This window comes from Sesamum indicum, linkage group LG4 (assembly GCF_026168435.1).
Source record: "Sesamum indicum cultivar Baizhima isolate 11 linkage group LG4, ASM2616843v1, whole genome shotgun sequence".
Taxonomy (NCBI): domain Eukaryota; kingdom Viridiplantae; phylum Streptophyta; class Magnoliopsida; order Lamiales; family Pedaliaceae; genus Sesamum; species Sesamum indicum.
In genome coordinates, this window is record NC_142660.1 from 14651465 (window position 1) to 14671179 (window position 19715).

General features: G+C 35.5%; 4 protein-coding genes and 1 long non-coding RNA gene across 6 annotated transcripts; 3 read left to right on the forward strand and 2 right to left on the reverse strand.

Moving 5' to 3' along the window:
• Positions 1–1627: 1627 nt before the first annotated feature.
• On the forward strand, positions 1628–5221 carry LOC105160781 (alpha/beta-Hydrolases superfamily protein). The gene is made up of 6 exons (XM_011078264.3): positions 1628–2084; positions 2575–3055; positions 3238–3577; positions 4068–4166; positions 4250–4370; positions 4805–5221. Exons 1-6 carry the CDS (start codon positions 1844–1846, stop codon positions 5017–5019), a joined length of 1497 nt encoding a protein of 498 aa, XP_011076566.1. The 5' UTR covers positions 1628–1843; the 3' UTR covers positions 5020–5221.
• Positions 5222–5260: 39 nt separating this feature from the next.
• On the reverse strand, positions 5261–7340 carry LOC105160780 (Calcium-dependent lipid-binding (CaLB domain) family protein). 2 transcript variants are annotated; one of them, XM_088879569.1, is made up of 3 exons: positions 7325–7340; positions 5990–6565; positions 5261–5883 (listed from the first exon to the last, which is right to left on the reverse strand). In XM_088879569.1, exons 2-3 carry the CDS (start codon positions 6444–6446, stop codon positions 5384–5386), a joined length of 957 nt encoding a protein of 318 aa, XP_088735695.1. In that variant the 5' UTR covers positions 6447–6565; positions 7325–7340; the 3' UTR covers positions 5261–5383. The 2 variants fall into 2 exon arrangements, with proteins under 2 accessions (XP_088735695.1, XP_011076565.1); XM_011078263.3 differs by lacking the exon at positions 7325–7340 and adding an exon at positions 6923–7045.
• LOC105160964 (Acyl-CoA N-acyltransferases (NAT) superfamily protein) lies at positions 6715–8428 on the reverse strand. Its single transcript, XM_020693309.2, has 4 exons — positions 7864–8428; positions 7498–7556; positions 7325–7381; positions 6715–7045 (listed from the first exon to the last, which is right to left on the reverse strand). The coding sequence occupies exons 1-4, from the start codon at positions 8338–8340 to the stop codon at positions 6889–6891; spliced, it is 750 nt and encodes a 249-aa protein (XP_020548968.2). The 5' UTR covers positions 8341–8428; the 3' UTR covers positions 6715–6888.
• A 2372-nt stretch (positions 8429–10800) lies between these two features.
• On the forward strand, positions 10801–12793 carry LOC110011918 (uncharacterized). Its single transcript, XR_016065322.1, has 3 exons — positions 10801–11129; positions 11578–12329; positions 12606–12793. It is a non-coding gene; the product is annotated as an uncharacterized LOC110011918 (long non-coding RNA).
• Positions 12794–13324: 531 nt separating this feature from the next.
• CXXS2 (thioredoxin family protein CXXS2) lies at positions 13325–17279 on the forward strand. The gene is made up of 5 exons (XM_011078265.3): positions 13325–13434; positions 14050–14144; positions 16043–16183; positions 16491–16616; positions 16887–17279. Exons 2-5 carry the CDS (start codon positions 14124–14126, stop codon positions 17040–17042), a joined length of 444 nt encoding a protein of 147 aa, XP_011076567.1. The 5' UTR covers positions 13325–13434; positions 14050–14123; the 3' UTR covers positions 17043–17279.
• The last annotated feature ends 2436 nt before the right edge of the window (positions 17280–19715 follow it).

Consider the following 19715-nt stretch of genomic DNA (forward strand, 5'->3'; position numbering starts at 1 on the left):
AAATTTGTTTTAATCATACTGTGTGAATGTGTGTTAAAAATAGAATAAATTACAATTGTTATAATTTACCCTTAAAAGTATGAAAGAGAAAGATATAAATTGCAAGATATAAGATTTATGTGGTCGAAAAATTTTTTCCACGTCTCAAGATCAATTTCTATTAGAATTGTTTTTAATGCATTACCTATATCTATCATATAAGTATGAACAGGCTTAAAGTTTTGTGTTTTTTTTTTCTCCATTGGACAAAAAATATTCTTATAAATTTATTAGTTTTAATGACATTTAAGTAAAATAATCTTATTATTATATAAAACTTAATTTTGATAATATCTTGAATTAATAAATATCTCAACTAAAAATATTTAACTTAGACAATCTTGTAATTAAGTTATTAAAAAAAGTTTATTTAAATTCGATTTCATATAAGTAATTTTCTATGTATTAAATCTGACATAGTGTTTAGATTCGTTTTCGAAATATTTTGTTGTATTTTGTGGAGATAGAGAGAAGAAAATAAAAATAAATAAGTATGTGTAAGAGATAGTATATATCTTTGGATTTACTTTTGGAGTTAATTTAAAATAAGTATTGTATGTTTAATGTGTTTTGGGAGACAAAAATAATTGTTCATTGTCAAATCATATTTTTTTAATATATATTTATGTATATGTGTGTGTGTATATATATGTATTTATTCGAAAAAAGTTAGAAACACCCAAATAAATGTGTTTCTGTATGATGACAAATATTGAGTATGTTTTGACTCATTAGAAAATAATTTAAAAATGAAAACAAACATAGTGTAAATGTTTGATCCGTAATAACTCAGTTTTAAGTCAATCAATGATATATTATCAATTTTTTATTTATATTAGTAAATTCAATGAATTTTAATTAATAGGTGAGACTGTTTGGTAGATGAAAACAAATATCAGGGGTGCAAGATGTAATTTCAAAACTACAGAGGATTTACGTATAATTACACCACTTTCAGGAGAGGGGAGTGTAATTATCCCTTATTATTATTAGGGATTACATTTGTACTGCTGTTATATGGTTTATTATACAAATTATGCCTTTTAGAAAATTATATTTACATCCACTAGAAATGTTAATATCATTTATAAAAACCAACCCTATTTCTTGAAAATTTACATATACATCCTCCTAAAATATCAAAATTATTAGACAAACTATCCCATTCTTTTGATTGCTACGGATGGTTTTTGTAATCGTACAAACGATATTAGTGATTTGTGTAAATAGATCGTAAATTAAAAGTATAAATATAATCGTTCTTTTTCATTTATTATTATTAATAAATGATTTTATTTTTCTAAAACATGTATTATTCGTATCTTATTCTTTATTACTTAATTAATTAATATTATATCAATTTCATGATGTAGGATGTACTTTTTTTTAGGATTTGAATGTGATCTGACCACTCAAATTAAGAAAATGTAACCGATAGATAATATTATTTTTATTAAAAATAATCAAAATATTATTTAATTTCAATCATTATAACTCCATCAACATATCAAAGATTTAAGTATAGATAGACTCAAAGCATATTGCCTAAATTATTAATAGTACTGATTATTACAAGGATAGAGGTTGTAATATATATATTTTTCTCTTTACTGGCGATTGGCTAAAACCGCACCAGTTCCTGCAATCAGCTGAGGTATACGATACAACTGCAGGACTGTACCAAAAGCTTCATCCTTCTCTCTCTCTCTCTCTCCACATTTCTCAAGTCCCAGAAATTGCAGTAGTCAAGATTCTTGCTTGGTTCTTCTCATAAAAATTTTCAAGATTTCTGTGAAAGTCATACATGAGTATTCGTTATGGGAATCACCAGCTTGTTCTGGGTAGCCCACCAAAACCACCCAAGTTTTCACCCAACAGGAAATCACTGATTTCAGTGCATTTTAAGGGTGCTCGACAATGGGATCCTTCTCATATTTCGGCTTCTTTTTCCACCAAGAAGCCCATTTGGGAACATAAGTTTCTTGTTGGAGCTGCCTCTGCGGCTTCTTCTGCCCCACTGGGTGGCTCTGATGCCGAATATTCTGGTAAAAAGCTTTGTGATTTAAGTTCATTTTAAAGGATTTTAGTGTTTTTTTTTTGGTTGAATTTTGTACTAAAATAATCTATGTGAAAATTGTCAATTATCTGTGTGTGGAAAGAGTTGTGGGTGCTAGCAAGATTCTGTCTTTTTATCTGTAGCCCCGAAGTTTCACTTGCCCATTTAGTAATTAAAATTTTGCTATTTTCCTTTGTTCATCTTTTGTTGCAAGAACAGTGATTTTACTGTCAATTTTCGGTTATTATGTTCACTTCTTGGACAAGTTCACCATTTTTGCCTGAGTGCGAGGATGAATGATATATTGTTTGGAATTTGAATTTATTTTCTTGTTGCAAAACTTTAAATTATGTGAACACTCTTGTCTAGAATGATGAAAAGAAGCAGCACCACAGATAAGGTTTGATTTATTTCATTTCCTTCAATTTGTTGCTGCTAGACCTTTTTACATGTGATGAGTGTTGCCTTTATTTTCCTAGAGCAACTGCTGGGGCCAAAGCTGAAGCAAAAAGCACGACGGGTAGCCGGAATAGATCAGGAAGAAATAGAAGATCCAACACTTTTAGCTGATTCTGATAGTTGTTTCTGTGAATTTAACGGCGTGCAACTACACCACAAGATTTGTGATGCAGAGTTAGCAGCTCCAGATACTATAAAAGAAGGATCAACTTCACAATCCCCTAAAAAGTTTAATTTTCCTATGATTTTGTTGCATGGCTTTGGAGCCTCAGTCTTTTCATGGAACAGAGTCATGAAACCTTTAGCACAAGTTACTGGTTCTAAAGTTCTTGCATTTGATAGACCAGCATTTGGATTGACATCGAGGATTAATGCTATTAAGCATTCATCCTCTAGTAACCAAGACTCCAGACCCTTGAATCCGTACTCAATGATGTTTTCGGTGTTGGCAACACTCTACTTCATTGACTTCTTGGCTCATGACAAAGCAATCCTAGTGGGGTATGTCTACTTTCATCTGTCGTTTTTACTGATGTTCCCTTTTTTTGGCAAGAGTCCTGCTATGTACTTAGAATATAATCTTAATAGGATTGTACTTAGACAAACTAAATACAAAATTTTCTTTGAGAGTAAAGAAATTATGGGAATCTTAGCACTTATACCAATCACTGGAAGATTGTCAGGCACTCTGCTGGTGCCCTTGTAGCCGTAGATGCATATTTTGAGGCACCTGAGCGTGTAGCTGCTCTGATCCTTGTCGCGCCAGCAATTCTTGCGCCATTGACTATGCAGAATGTTATCAAAGAAAATCAACCTGGAACGGATAATCAGATACAAGGAAACAGCTCAGATATAAATACCAGTGGGAACCTAGTTTCCAGGCTATGTGGTATTTTATCAAAGTTCACTAATTTTATCGCAGAAGCCATAGTGCACATGGTAAAAGGGATGGCAGACATGATAAACACTCTTTATAAGAATGCCTTGTCGGCTATCCTGCGGTCTGCATTTGGTGTGATAGTGGTAATTAATTTTTATTCTAGATCAGTTTTTGGTTTACGAAGTTTAGTATAGAGTTGGTGTTCTCTGGCATTACTCAGAAGACTGTCGGGTGGGGAACAAAATTCTCGTGATGATGTAAAATTCCCTAAATATGGATGAGCGAGGGACAGCTCATCCATTTCTCATACTATTCCCTCTTCCTAGAGGCAAAACAATGGACAATGACTTAAAATGGGTATAAGGAGATTGATGACATCAAAGCTACTTGATCCAAATTCGTAAATTAGACTTTGTCGCCTTCTCTGGCAGCAAAGGAGCATTGCAGCATAATGTATTTCTTGGATTAGTTTTAGACATAGTAATTTAGAAAACATATAGATATGCAGTCATAAGTATAGATTTTGAGATGGTATTGAAACAAGTTGCCAAGAGTTGTTCTTTAGAACACACACACAAAAACACATTTGTATGCGTATATGGCATGTTATAATATCCTTGTTTAATTTTTCAGATAAGGATGATAATTGATAGATTTGGTATACAAGCTGTCCGCACTGCATGGTATGATTCAAATCAGGTTTCTGATCATGTAGTACAAGGCTATACAAAGGTGACTATGTGCTATTCCTTTCTCCGAGTATGATGTGTACTGGTTTCAATGTTGAGCAACCATAATTATTCTCAAATATGCAGCCACTGAAGGTCAAAGGCTGGGACAAGGCCCTAGCGGAATACACAGTGGCACTGTTAACAGATTCCGCATCCAAATTAAAGCCACCTCTTGCAAAAAGGCTGAGTGAAATCTCATGTCCAGGTTTCAGAATAACTCTTTGAACTGAATCTTGTGTGTGTAGAGAAACATACCTCTCTAGGAACGAACATGATAATGGCAAATTTACTTACGTGATTTGGGGAAGTAAATTTCATGAAATATGAATATGATATCTTCTTGAGGGTGAGAAGATGAACTCATTCTAAGTTTCATATCATCTGTAACTATACATGTTCCGTTGTCCTGAGTTGGAAACTTTCAAGACAGGCTGTTCATGGGCATTGATTTTGATATATGGTCAGAAATGATTCTTGTGTATTTAGTAAAACTGGACAGTTTATCATAACACTTCTTCCAGCAGCTCCACCATGTCTTCACTGGATTTTCAAAATGTTCCTATTTGTACGCACCTTAGTGACATTCTATTTGAACGAATAATATAATTTTGACTATCATTGTTTGCTTAACGAGCACAGTTCTGATCGTTACGGGTGATACTGATCGGCTTGTCCCCTCTTGGAACTCTGAACGACTTTCACGAGCCATTCCAGGATCTTGCTTTGAATTAATCAAGAATTGCGGCCACTTGCCCCAAGAAGAAAAGCCTGAAGAATTTGTATCTATTGTGGATAAATTCCTGCAAAGAGTGTTTGGTGTTGCAGAAGAGCCACTACTCCAAGCAGCAACTTGAAGTTGGTTCCCTGCTAGGTGAACATAATATTTTTCTGGCTTGAGAGGCGAACATAATATTTTTCTGAGGTCTGCAGAGAAACACGAAATGCTTTACAGAATTTGGAAATGTAATTCTTATTATGCTTGTAAATAGTTCCGTTGTCTCCATACAAATTCACACGGATTATTTCTTCCATTTAACTAGAATCCAAGTTGTACTATTCCCAGAATGCTTAAATAGTCGTTGCTAGAAGATGACATTATTTGCAAAAATCTTTACTCATATAAAACCGTTCACAGAAAATGTCATCACAAGACTCCAATGACTAAAATGATATCTTAAATCGACCAACCAGCACAACAAGAAGACTGCCAAAGTAATTCTAAAATGGAGGATAGGTTGATATGGTAAGGCTAGGATCTCCTGAAGCACCAGGCAGATCAAATCCTGACAAGAAATCATCTCCAAAGATTACTGCACCAGCAGCTAATGCTCCTGTGGTTGCTCCCATTCCAAATCCACGCCCACGTCCATGCCCTGGTGGTGCTACTGAAGATGGCATGTTTATGTAACTGCTAGGCATGTAGTTATTTGTTGGGAAAAAGTTCGGAAAATATCCAACATTAGCAGGGGGAGGAGGTGGTGGTGGTGGTGGGGAAGTTCGAGGTGGTTGATAGCTAGGTCCACCAGTTGCAGCGTAGTTTGCTCCACCAACTGGGGAGTGGTGGGAATAATTTGGAGGAATTGGCATCATATGGACGCTTTCTGGTTGCTGAGAAGTGGATGGAGGCAAAGGGGGCCTGGAAGATTGTAAAGTTCCATGCTCACTAGCCAGGTTAATGCCACCAAAGTTACCCGTTAAATTAAATCTTTCTTCACCACCTGCATATTCAGAGAAGTATTTCAGCCAAACAAAAAGAAATTACTGAACAAGTGATGTAATATTTACAAGAAACCGTTTCTGTGGTGAAATTTGTGGTGTTTGTACCTGGAAATGATGAACTGGGGTCTTCCCTTTCTTCTGAAATTCTGATTGAGATATCAATGAATCCTCGAGGTTTGTTTGAATTTCTTTTCCGCAGCTGAAAGCTTCCTACTTCTTCAACTGGCTTTGAGACTTCGGATTTAGAATCGTACTTGTCCAGAAACTCTTTCAAAGCAATAGTTGCTGATCCCAGGAGGCTTTCTCTAAGAAAGATCGGCTCTCTACTGTAAACTTCAACATGGATGGCAAAATCTTGAAACTTCGATTCAGAAGTATCAACTGCCACTGAAAACTTGGTTTTCCAAACTGGATTTGCGTTCCCTGAAGTGTCAATTCTGGTACAATATTTATCCTCAGGTTGAATCCATCCAACAGCAAACCACTGGAGCTTCCACAAGGATGAGGTTCGCCTAAGCCCCCGAGCAGAAATCAGGCAAACCTCAACCCATACTTTCCCCATCTTGAGCAGAGCACATCAAGTGAAATGAAGAAGCATTGGGAATAGGATTTGTCCGCTGCTAGTTCTTTTCTTCACAAAGCCAGTAAAGGAGCAAAAAAGGATGTCTCCTGGAGAGCTAGCTATGACAAGGAAAGTAATTTATTAATTGAGAGGTCACAAAGAAGCTTTACCTTTTCCTGAAGAGTGACCTTGGTTAGTGCATCACAGGTGGAAAAGAATCACACTACTAATAGTCAAATGTTCACAACACAAAAGTGTGAAAGGCAGATTATCCCAAAATTATGCATAAAGTGAGATCTTTCAATATTTTACTTGTAACCTGGTCACAAAGTTGAGATTCTATACATAGTTTTGCACTACAGTCATCCATTATAATATGTCGCAAATCAAGGCCAAACATAAACAGCAAGAATTGTAGTGGGAACCATTTATATGAAGATTACTATTTCCCGAGTTCTCTTAGAGGGGGAACTAACAGTTGCTTTCTACCAGCAGATATCGTTTGCTCATCCTCGGAATAGCCAGAGGACGAACGTGTATACATCATTGTTATGGATCCTAGCATATCATCGCCAAATCCACAAGCTCTAAAAAAGTGCCTGTCAAGAACATGAACTTCAGCAAATTAGCGCAAATGGCATCAAGTATATTGATGGATCAGGCAAACTTTTCAATGATGAGCCACTATGATTTCCTCAACAATCATACAAAAAGCTTGCTAACATTCAACTTAAAAGATCAATGACAATTTTCTGATATAAGTACAACTTGCATCATCAGGGCAGAGGGTTCTCAAGCCAATCAGTTAGTCTAACTCAATTAGCGCCACCAAACTGTTGCAGTGACGGTAGAAATTAGTAGCAAGATTAAGAATTTACCTTTGGTTATCAGTACAAAGTGCAGCTATGTCATATATGCCTCTGTTAGTAAGTGTTCTGCAAACGAAAAGGAAAAATTTCAGACACCTCGAATGTGGCATCATAAGATGATAGAAATACAAAGTCAGACCAATAGTAGACCATATAAGTTATGTATTTGGGCTGAAACAAACCTTATGATTCTTTGAACTATCATCCGACCAATCCCCCTACCTCGTAAAGCAGGATGAACCTGCAAGAACTGTAACACGATTATATCATGCAGAAGATATCAAAATATTTGTTACAATTCAGTACAAACAGTTAAGACATCCAAAGTAATCAAGCAAAACAGGGCTAATCAAGAAGCTGATCTCACTTTAACATGCATCCCCCCCTTTCCGATAAAATTTTAACACACTACAATATAGTTTCTCGCCATAAATTGTATATCAATCCTTTCAATTCAAGCAGCTCTGGCTGAAAAAAAATCTTCTTTTGAGTATTTTATCTTCTTTTTGTGGCAGCTTAAAGCAGGCTAAACACAGATACGAACTGACCATGACATCATAGATAGAAGCCGTCAATCCCAAATCAGAAACTGCACGGCCGAACCCTATCAGCCTTCCATTTTCCGGCGTCACAGGGGCCACTTTTCTTATCCAATCTCCACCAATGCCGGTGAAAGTCGTCACTTCCGGCGAAGCAGAAGATTGGGTCGTTAGAAATTCTGGCTTGGTGAAGGCAGAAACGACGACGGGGCTGTGGGAAAGGGCTTCACGGAGCTTGAGCGCGTCAACAGGCTCCACTCTGCCGGCGGCGTCGATGGTGGGGAAGCGGTGGCAGGAATGGTTGCATATGGCGTAGAGGTCTCTAAGGTGATGCTGGTTCACGTGGGCTGGGTTTGTGGATATGAATACCGGTGGCGGAGGTGTGGAGTTGGGTTTGATTTGGGCGGCTATTCTGGGTGGTGACGGCGAGGAGGGACGGAATTTGGAGGGAGGATAACCGCCGTATACGGCTGCTGCAACTGCCATCACCACTTCATTCAAGTTTCAACACCGTATCTATCTATTTCCTCTTCTAAATTATGATTAAATGCATTCTTTTTCCCGGTAAATTAGGCCATTTAGCATCTTGGTTTGTTAATATTTTAGGATAGTATTTTGATTTTATATTTTTTCAAATTTTTAGAAGTTTAGGTTTTTTTTTTTGGAGTCGCCTCTAATGTAAAAATGGTGAATTTCGATATAAAAGTATTAAAATAGCAAAAATTAAAATATTACAAAAAAATTGGTAAAAATGAATTAATATGGATAGTAGTCGTATTTTAGATGTACATACATTTTTTCAATGAGAAAAACTCAAATGGAAAAAATGATTAAAATTACAAAAATTAAAAAAATTCAAGATCAAAATGCTATGTAAGAAGTTAAAGAAAAAAATATTGAAAAATTGAGTCAATAGAAACAATAGCCCCAAATTTAAAAGGTCACATGAGATGCACATGCAGTTTTTCAACGAGAAGGGTGAAGTCCAACAGAAAAAAAGGATTGAAATCCGTAAAAGTTAAAAAACAAAATGTATTATCAAAATATTGCCAAAAAAGTTACAAGGACAAAAATATTAGCAACCTTCAAACGCCTCATTTCTGCCGGTCGGACGGCTCATCGATTTTTGGCCGCCGTTGTCATAACAAGGGCTTACAAAAATAAAATAATTAGTCAAAATCAACATAATCAAATGAAGTGGATAAGTAAAAATACAAAGCACAAACCCGAGCCAAGTTCTCAGCCAGTAACTCATTCGTTTGTTCTTCAGAAAGGTCCACGACTCGACTTAAGTCATCTTCACTCACGAGACCTCGGGTGCGACTCCAGTAGGATGAGGCATCGCCCGCGTAGCTCACCCTCGTAGCACTAGCATCACCCTCCGCCAAGGAGGCGACGCCTCTTTACCTTTTTGCGGGAGGAGAAGGACCAACCGGTGGAGTAGAAAGAAAATGGAAGTGGCCGCTCCCAATGGAGACCCCATGGCGCGAAAGATACGGAGCTCCCCACTTGTGGCGGTGCTAACTCTTGGTCGCGTTTCTTCTGCTCCTTAATCGCTGCCTTCCGGGCTAATACGAGACAAAGAATCAATTTAGGGCAAGGAAATCCAAATCAAGTTCTTGCACATAAAAAAAAAAAATGCAAAAGATATAGCAGAACAATTTAAACACCGTATGACAACTACAAGTACCAGAGGGGAAATAATGAACGATGTCCATTATTCGGCTAAATAGCCCTGCCGCCATAAACCCTTGACGCAGTTTTCCAAACTCCTTACGGTGAGTAATCTTGATTAGTGAGCTACTCCACTCCGAGACCAAACCCTAACCATCATCTCTAACATAAAAAATTTCTCCTTCCAAGGACCCTTAGAGGAAACAAACCCGTCTAAAAACCTACAAGCTTTCTGCAGACTGAAGTAAAATACCACCCGTCATCAGAAGAAGCAGACACTTCCGACACGCGGTGAACAGTCCATAAAGCGAGAAAACTCTCTAGAGTTAATGGAAGCCCCAACTCTAAAAGACGACGTCGCCAACCCTCAAAATACATAAACGAATTTGGCGTAAGTTGGCTGACACAAATAACATAACTCCGAATTACCTTGACAAGTAAGGGATGAGGAGGAATAGAAAATCCGCTATTGAAATAAGTTGCATAAACAGTGAAACACCCAGCTGGAGGATCCCTAATCCTCCAACCCCGAGAGGGAAGAATAAACTTGTGTGCGGAAAGCACCCTAGAAGTAGTTACGCGAATGACGGCAAGTTGCTCTTGAGTCAAAATGCTGTCACAAGTACCGATATCCACCGTGCGACAACGAGGAATGCCCTGGCACCTCCCATCAACTCCCGACGCCACAATTACACTCGGTCGGGTGGACGCCTCGGTGACTTCGACCTCCTCACTGTCACTTTCAACCTCTTCCCCCTCACTTTCAGTTTCCTCTTCCTCACTGATGATCTCATCGGCACTCTCACATTACTAAGTGTAAGTGTCCCCATAGTCACCTGCAGATGGTATTTCATCAAATTGTTCGCTATGTCTAAACCCCATTGAATTTAACTCAAAATTAGACATATCCTCTAAACTCTCACCTGAGTCAAAAGAAGGACACTTAGGCAAACTTATAATCGCGGCAATATGATCGGGTGAATAACCTTCTAAATATGGAGAAAGATCACCCCAAACATCAAAAACTTTTTCGACAAGTGGAAAAAAACCCACAACTTCCCCTCTACCGAGCCCCGGTACCGAACCACCTTAGGCGCGACCGCGAGTTGAGAGGGGGGTCGCACCCCGCAGCCCGAGGCGCCGTCTGATGGTGGAGTGGCGGTGAATTCCGCTGTAAAGGATTAACCATGCAAGCAACTAGGTGATGAACAGGGTGCAAAAGGTGTTCCACTCGGCTTTGGTCATCAGTCAACCAACCTGTTTGACGCCAGAGTAAAAATTCTGCAAGCAAGGCAACTGCAACAATGAAAATGGTCTTTCACAGATAACAAAGAGAACATTGGTAGTGGCAGTAAATTGGTTCTTGTGAAAGATAGAGTAAAGACAGCTAAAAACACTGTTGAGAATGCCGACAATTTGAATGAGTTGAGTGTGAGAAAGCTGTCCAAGATGTTGAAGGAAAAGCTAGAGATCACCAAGAAGTCAACCAAAAATGACAGTGGCAACGAAATAGCATTACCAGCTCTGCAAGCACTTCCCGAGAACCGATGAAACCCAAAACTGATTGCTGCTCTGCAAGAATTTGGTTATCCAGGGTCCAGGTAATCATGCAACCCACTTTAATGGAAATTAAAATTCCTAAGTCTACAAATACTTGGTGTTTAACCAATGTTTTTACCGCATGTTACTCTTGTCTGTTGTCCTGTATTTAGTCTTTGGATTATGGTAACTGGGCCTTCTCTATAGGTTATATGAAAAAAATTTGAGGGTGAGAAAACATGTTGGTCTTTGAGAATTAACATAATTATTACTGAAATTGTGATGTTTTCATCAAACAGGAAAATTGAATAAGTGTGCCTTGGAAAAGGCATATATGGACAGGATATACGAAAATACTTGTAATAACTCTTTGATAACTTTCATTGGAGGGCAGAAGTCAAGCTTCTTGGTTTGCTGCTGCGCCCTCCCACTTTAATGGAAATTAACATTCCTTGGTGTCCCTGTTGCCTCGACTCGGCATGATTGATCTTTCCTTCAACTCATTAACAGGAGATATAACGTCCTCAGTCTTGAATTTGAAGAGACTATCTGTGTTAAACCTCCAGTTCAATTCAGTCTCTGGAGGCATCCCCCAATCTTGATATTCCAAGTCTCAAGCATTTGAATTTTGAGCTATAACTCACTGAACGGTTCGATCTCACCGTCCCTTCAGAAGTTCCCGGTTTCTTCTTTCATAGGCAATGCTCATCTCTGAATTATTGCTCATCTCCTTCCAGTTGCTCAACACCTGAAAGTTCTTCTCCCACAATATCTGGAAGACAAAATGCTGCAAACTCAGGAAAACTTAATTCAGAATTTATCATAGCTATTTCTGTTGGTGGGGTTTCCCTTCTGATTCTCCTAGTTTTTCTGCTGTCTGAAGAAGAAAAACGGCGGCCATGCTAATGTGATCAAAGTTAAGACCTCTAATGGTGGAAAGAATGAAAATTTGAAATCTGAGGACTTTGGGAGCGGGATGCAAGGAGCAGAGAGAAACAGGCTAGTCATTTTTGGAGGATCTTCGTTTAGCTTTGATCTTGAGGACTTGCTAAGGGCGTCGGCAGAAGTTCTTGGGAAGGGAACGTATGGTACAACTTACAAAGCAGTTCTGGATGAAGCAACAGCAGTTGCAGTGAAAAGATTGAGGCAAGTGAGGGTTGGCTTGATCGGCATCCAAACATTGTCCCACTGTTTGCCTATTGTTCCAAGGATGAGAAGCTTCTTGTTTACGAATACATGCCCGCCAGCAGCTTGTCTGCATGGTATGCTTTCTTTTCCAATTTTGAAAAATGCCCAAACCAGAAGTTACCTTTAAGAACCCTGCATGTTGTGAATCATCCCAAGAAACACATTCTCTCTAAGGCATAATTATGCAACCGCCACCCCCCTGTAAAGAGCCCCTCAACTCTGAAAATTGCCCTGACCACTACCCCATATTTTGCAATAAAACATGTCTGTCAGTTGTTGCAAATTTTCTGCTCGTCAATCTACCACCAGTAATAATCAGCCTTATTGCTTACACTCTGCCTTCATAACAGGCAACAGAGGTGGAGGGAGAACTCCACTAGATTGGGATGCCAGGCTATAAAGAAAAGCTCCAGAAGCCTTTGAAACAAGAAAAGCCACTCAAAAATCTGATGTCTATAGCTTTGGTGTCATCCTCCTTGAGATGACCTTTAAACCTTATTTCTTTCTTAACTGTATCGAATCTCTATTTCAAATTTTATTGCATCTTTTATTATATTTAATATGTACAAAAAATCTGTAAAAAAATTATCTCTTTAATACACGTGATGTGCATATGTTAAATAGAATAGACAATGCAATAAAATTTGGAGTAATAATTTAATGATTTGTTACCGGCGCACATTTAATAAAAGAATAATTGGGGGCACATGACCTTTAAATTGTGGCTTTCTGTCCAAATGAGATTAAAATTGTCAAATTTTTTAAATTATGAGATTAAATAGAAATTTCCTTCCAGGACCAAAGTTGCCACTTGCCACCTTCGTAGGATGAAATTGTAATATATATATATATATATATATATATATTACAACTTCCTGTTATTTTATCAATCACCTCCCTTGATTTCAGGCAAAATAATAATAATAATAATAATAATATTGATTAAAAGAATCTCAAAGATTTTAATAATCACCTAAAAATAAGCGAAATATCCATCATTTTTGTTTTTAAAAAAGAATTACTTAAGCAAAAATTCCAATAAACAATTGCTATTTGTTTCCTATTCTTGCAAGTTTCTATTGTCTCAACTTCTCCGCAAATTTATCATCTGGGCATCGCTCTTTTCCACAACTTTTAATGTTGTTCCATCAAAGACAATTCTTCTTCCTACAACCTAAGGTACGTAACTTTTGCTTCTGTTTCACTCTATCATTCATGCATCGTCAAAAACTTCATGCATCAATCTACCATACTATTTACTCATACCACCTACATTAATGTATTCTGTTTCTCAATTTAAAGAAACTAGGGTTAGATCACTTCCATCATTTTGATGTTTATAATTTGCATGCAGACAAATCATTCGTTCATATAATATTTTATATGTATATTTGTGCATGCGTCCACGCCGGCTGTTACATATGTTGAACCTTACAAGACTATCACATGTGACACCCTCTGATAAAACAAATTCTTTTGTTGTATAGACCGAATTAATGTAACCCTATTTCTTGAAGATCAGGAAGATTAATCTGAATTTTTGACACAAAGAATTGATGAAATATTGTAAGTAATTAATGCTTTGATTGAATCTTAACATTGGAAGTGCTGGAAAAAAGATAAAACATCTGAAATTTTGTAATGTTTTTAGAGTCATATATTTCAAGAAATTCCGGCAGGAGTAGATACTGTAATAGCACAAGATTACTGATCAGGAGAAATGCATGCAGTGGGCAATATGGATGGATGGATGATCATGAGTTGTTGTTTGTCTGTTTGTTGCATTGTTTGTAGGAGGATTGTAATGTTCTGGTTATAGGTCACTGCTATAGTCCTCTCACAAGGGTCCTGCGAGCTGTGGATAGTCGATGGGACAGTGCTGGACTAAGGTATTTCATTCATTATTAATCTCTAATTTGTTTCTTATTTCATCATCCAATTATTACATATCTTTTCATCTTTTTTTGTTTGAGATTCGTATGTTTATCTATTTCCCTAAAACCTACGTATCCTCGTTGCTGAAAACTGCGTTTATGTTGTCTTGCTTTATTTTCACTTTTGTCCTTTTAGTTGTCTTCAATGACTACACGGGTGTTTGGTTGAATTTATTTAAAATATCTTATAAGTGCTTGTAAATAACTAGTGTTTTATTGCAATGCCATAAAGAACTTAATGGTAATATACCAAAGTGAAATTGGACAATGATATGTGGGAACAATAGTGCAGTTGTTTCAAAACGCGCATCATCAATTCTGTCAAAAACTTAACGGCAGTACTAAAATTGCAGTTTGAATAATGATATGTGGAATCAATAATATTTCATAAAGTATGATATCAATTGTGCAATACCCCCCTACACTGTAGAATCACAAATGCAGTTTTCAGAAATAATTTGACAATTAAGAGAATTTTAAAGCTAAGCAATAATGGACGTAATGCCTTGACTTATGCCCCTTAAACGAAACTTTAATCAGCACGGACCGGATACTAATTTTGAGACATGGTTATAGCAGGTCAGCGCATCAATAGTCTTGCGCATTAGGTCCTTAGGATTAGCCAAAATTCATAATCACACGGTCTGTGTCAACTCTTACTTAAGTGAACTTCAAAAGCTAAGTGTGGCCCATACCTTATGAAAATTCAGCCTTTAGGCCTCGTTTACTTTGTAATACGTGTTGTTTGGGTGAGGATAAAAAAATAAAAGTCATGTGTTGATTATATAATATTTATTTGGACATTTTTTATTAGATAACTTAACCCACCTATATAGAAGGATTCAAGAGGAATAATGATTTGTACCAGATTTGGAGATAAAAATTGAACTCTCATAATGCAAAGTAAACACCTTACTAAGATGTATTTAGGCAACTTATCCAATTTAATAATGGAAAGTAAACGGAGCTGTAGTATTATTAGGGGTCAAGCCTGACCTAACATCATATTTTCATACCGTTTCATCTATGGAAACGGGATATCTTATGCACACTCTCCTCACACGTTACGAGTTGTTCTTACCAATTGAATCTTTTTCATGTAGTCTCCAATCACAATAGTCCGATTACGAGCCTTATGGTGACTCCCTTACGGGCTAAACCCATCCCACTTGATAATAAATGATCTAAGCTCTACGCTAGTCCTCTGAGTCAATTTTCTGACGTCGCATGCATGGAATAATATATTTGTACCTCTTATTTTTATGTTTCCATCATTTTTCATGTTCCTTCTCTTCCAATATCATGCGCATGACCTGCATATAAAAAGAAAGCTCCACAAGAAAATAATTATTTCGATATAGTATTATCACTATAATTAAAATTCCACAGATATCATGATTATTTGTTCGTATTTTTCTTATTTCATTTTTTCATTAATCTTCATGCATAAATTTAAATCTCCACAAAATAATACATGAATAAATCACTAAGTACAACATATATCACAACATAATTATGGATTAAATGCATTTTTGCCTGTAACTTAAGTCATTTCGTCTTTTCATTCTTTAACTTTCTAATGTAGCATTTTGGTCCTATATCTTATTTATTTTGGTTCTAGATTAAATGTTCTCTAGAAATCTAATTAAATAACTTAAATTACGATACTAAAAATACATTTAAGCCCATTATTATCGACTAGCTAGACCAAAATAATTTGTCAATGCTGCTTGTTAATTAATTTCAAAATTTATTTAATTTATTTCAGCATTCTATGCACATATATATATTGTGGTAAAGTGATATTCTAGTTCGAGATAATTTAAACACAAATTACACCATATCCACAACAGTGTTGGCCGCAGCCATGCAAACAAAGTAGTAGTAATAAGGATGACGCTACGACAGAGCTTGCAGGAGGAAACGTTCAACTTGTAACTACAATGGAGAAGTGGGAGAAAGAGACATCAGAAGCAAACAAGGACGGCAAAACTGTAAGTAATTGCCAAGAAAATTCTTACCTAAATCAAGTTTTCCTCGAACCAAAGCAATTACAAAACAAGTGTAATATACTTGCCATGCGATTGGTCGCTTTCCTTGAACTGTACGCCAATCACGCGACAAACATACTGCACTTGCCGTATAATTGGTTTAGGTCCGACCAGACTCAGTTTGCATTTTAATTTCCCATAGTTGCCATTGCCCAAGTTGCAAGGGAAAAGGTTTTATTGACTAGAATGAGAAAACACATGCAAGTCTTAAATGTCTTATGATTTCTGTCTTGTGCTTTAATTCCAACAGGTTGTGGTGAATTTCAGTGCATCCTGGTGCATTCCTTGTAGACAGATAGCAGCAGCTTACCGCGAACTTGCTGAGAAATATTGTTCGTCGATTTTGTTTCTAACAGTTGATGTTGATGCGTTAGCAGTAAGTTCACTTTCTATTCAGAACTTTGCGCATCCTAGGACCAAAAACATTGTAAAAACTGAGAAATGACAGTTTTCGTCCCATATTTGGAAACCAATGTACTTTTTATTACATATCCCCGTAAATAATCATTGTCTTTTCAGAACGAACCTGTAATGTATAACATGACCTTTAAGGATCGCAGTATGGTCATGATCAATGACAGAATCGAGACAAATACTATAGAGCAGTATAAAATCTTGATATATTGTCCTAATTGTGGTGTTGCAGGAATTCAGTACTACATGGGACATAAAAGCAACTCCGACCTTCTTTGTCCTGAGAGACGGACGACAACTGGACAAACTCGTAGGTGCTAACAAGGCGGAGCTTCAACGGAAGATTACAGCAATTGCTGAGTCAAATACGAGGACGTCCCTTAACTGATCATCAGTTGTCTGTGTCTGCTAAATATTGCGATACCGTGTATTAGGAATTTCCACCCTCTGATTCTTACAAATCAAACACATGTTAGCATTTCCATCTGGTTGTAAGATTTTTCCTTTGCTTCATCTACTCTTACAGCCCCACGAAAATCTGGAAAAAAGGAAGCATTGAGAAATTTGAAATGCATGTGTGCAAATAGATGTGTTCTAAGGTATATTTGCTTATTACAATGATGATTGATGATGTTACGTATATACTGATGAAATTAATGTTTATGAATAACGATAATTAAAAGTCTTGTTTGTGTGTTTGCTTTACGAAATTAAATCGATCTATATATATATATATAAATATGACGGATGGTGTGTGAAAATTTTGTGAAGTAAAAGTTGATGCGCAGTTGCGCCAAACAAGGCTTAGCTGATCGTATTATTACATAGTCAACATGGACAAGTATTGTATTACTATGGCTGGATTGAATTGAATTATAGACAAAACAGCTACCTAAGATCATCCTATTTCTAGTACTGAACAACCTATGATTTCAGAACTGCTGTGTCTTGCCCTTTGTTCTGAATCATTTTATTTCTTTATATCTCATCACTTCTTAGCACCTCTATTTTATACATATTGTTCTATATTCGAGTTTCTTTAAAAAAAATAGACTTTAAGGGCACATGCAATGTGCTATCCATTAGTTATGTGAGCAGTCAAATAAACAGACATACATTGCACGTGTCCTTTACTAAGTCAATCAAGAGTAAATATAGTTTGGTTAGAAAAATAAAATGTTTGACCTATAATATGTCGGTACTAAGTCAATCAAGAGTAAATATAGTTTTTCATTCAACTTTCTTTGCGTATACAACAAATTCTGTAAATTTTAACTAATCATGAGTTTTCTTTGTTAAACAAAAAAAAAATCACAAATACTAAATATAATTTTCCGTGTAATTACACTCAACCAAAAAGAGGTCAGTGTAGTGTTTGAGCCAAACTCAGACTCACAAATGTTGTTGTGCATCTGGACCAAAAGGTCTTCCAACAAACAGTTTACTTCTACTTAGTACCAAAGTTGTTCCAATATCATAATTCAAACATTGCCCAAATTTTCTTACCAAATTGGGATTTTCCCCAATATCAGTTATGTGAATGATGAAGGTATCATACTTTTGACATTGACTATTCTGTATACTTGTCAGCTTTAATTCCAATTCTTACATTAATGTATTAATTTGAACTAGTATATCTACAAAAAATATTACACTTCTTGTCCTGTAGCTAAAACAATATGGCCATGTTTACAAAGGGTGATTGGGCTGGATATCTCTTCTAATCTGACCAAACGATCTACAGTAAAATCTTTATAAATTAATAAACTCTCTAAAATAATAAAATCTTCCGATCCCGACTTGGGCCTTTGTAAAAAATTATCAAATTCGATAAGATAATAAGATAATAATTTTTTAGAAAATTCTTTTACAAATATTAGGTCCCATTAAAACTCTAAATTAATAATTCATAAATGTTACAATTATAAATATTTTGGTAATTTGCTAAAATATGATGTATGTGATGCTTTACGCATTTGATCATTCATGGATAATTTTGGGATGCCTTTTAGATGAGAATACATGGTTAGGTGTTACGAATTATTTTAAATTCATATTGAGGGTTATATAGCATATGTTTCATTCATCATTCATTAATATTTAATTAGCTATAATAGTTATTTTGGTGCAACGAATTAATGTAAACATGTATATTTAAGTAATTCCAATGAATATAATTGTTAATTGTACATAATGAATTGATATTATACATGAATATATTTAATTAGTTACAAATAATTGATTTATGCATGAATATAATCAATGAAACATATATGAATTCATTTATTTCAATACATATGTACTTAAATTTGCTTAATTTAATAAATCTCTCTTTTAATTAATAAAATATTAATTTATTGATAAATTAATATCTCTCTAAATTAATAAAATTTCATGGTCCCAAGGTTATTAATTTATAGAGATTTTACTGTATTTATATTTTTTTAGTCCAATCAGTGATTTAGAGGATTGGCTCAGTATAGGGAGTGTTTGCGAAAATTTTACTTTTAAAGAAGTGATTTTTGTAGAAAAAATTGAATGTTATTTTTGCAGTGTTATTAAAAAAGTGAAAAGCATATAAAAGCTATATTGGGTTGTTTTCGGAGAAAAATCACTTCTAAAATTAAACTTAATTGATTAAAGACTGTTTTTGTTCCTATATGTTAAAAAGGTACAATTTTTTGCCTATTATTTGACTTATTGTTTGTCAAGAACAATTATTTTCTCATAAAAAACAATAAATTTTATCTCTATTAGTATATTTCATAATTTATTTTTTTAAACTATTAAATTATGTATTTAAGTTTATAATACTCCTACTAAGTCATATAATTGTTGATTCATACGCAACAGTTAAACTTGCATGATTGTAAAAAAAATATTTTATTAATTAATCAAATAATAACATGTGAACGAAATAATAAAATTAGATGATACAGCAAACAAAATATAAAAATTTTAAAATATTAAATATGTGAAAATGTAAATTTGATTATTGTTAAATTATTCAAATAATTTAAAAATATTAATATCAACTTTGAATATATAATTTAAAAAATAA

Bases quoted from the DNA above. Each gene is read 5' to 3' on its own strand.
- LOC105160780 (XM_088879569.1), bottom strand. From the start codon at position 6,446: ATGGGGAAAGTATGGGTTGAGGTTTGCCTGATTTCTGCTCGGGGGCTT. The intron at 5,884-5,989 runs GTACAAACACCA...CTGAATATGCAG, and splicing joins CCCCAGTTCATCATTTCCAG to GTGGTGAAGAAAGATTTAAT.
- LOC105160781 (XM_011078264.3), top strand. From the start codon at position 1,844: ATGAGTATTCGTTATGGGAATCACCAGCTTGTTCTGGGTAGCCCACCA. The intron at 4,167-4,249 runs GTGACTATGTGC...TCAAATATGCAG, and splicing joins TAGTACAAGGCTATACAAAG to CCACTGAAGGTCAAAGGCTG. The intron at 4,371-4,804 runs GTTTCAGAATAA...TAACGAGCACAG, and splicing joins GAGTGAAATCTCATGTCCAG to TTCTGATCGTTACGGGTGAT.
- CXXS2 (XM_011078265.3), top strand. From the start codon at position 14,124: ATGGGACAGTGCTGGACTAAG. The intron at 14,145-16,042 runs GTATTTCATTCA...TATCCACAACAG, and splicing joins TGGGACAGTGCTGGACTAAG to TGTTGGCCGCAGCCATGCAA. The intron at 16,617-16,886 runs GTAAGTTCACTT...GTGGTGTTGCAG, and splicing joins TTGATGTTGATGCGTTAGCA to GAATTCAGTACTACATGGGA.
- LOC105160964 (XM_020693309.2), bottom strand. From the start codon at position 8,340: ATGGCAGTTGCAGCAGCCGTATACGGCGGTTATCCTCCCTCCAAATTC. The intron at 7,557-7,863 runs GTCAGTTCGTAT...CAGTTCTTGCAG, and splicing joins CTTCTATCTATGATGTCATG to GTTCATCCTGCTTTACGAGG. The intron at 7,046-7,324 runs GTAAATTCTTAA...TGTTCTTGACAG, and splicing joins CTTTGTACTGATAACCAAAG to GCACTTTTTTAGAGCTTGTG.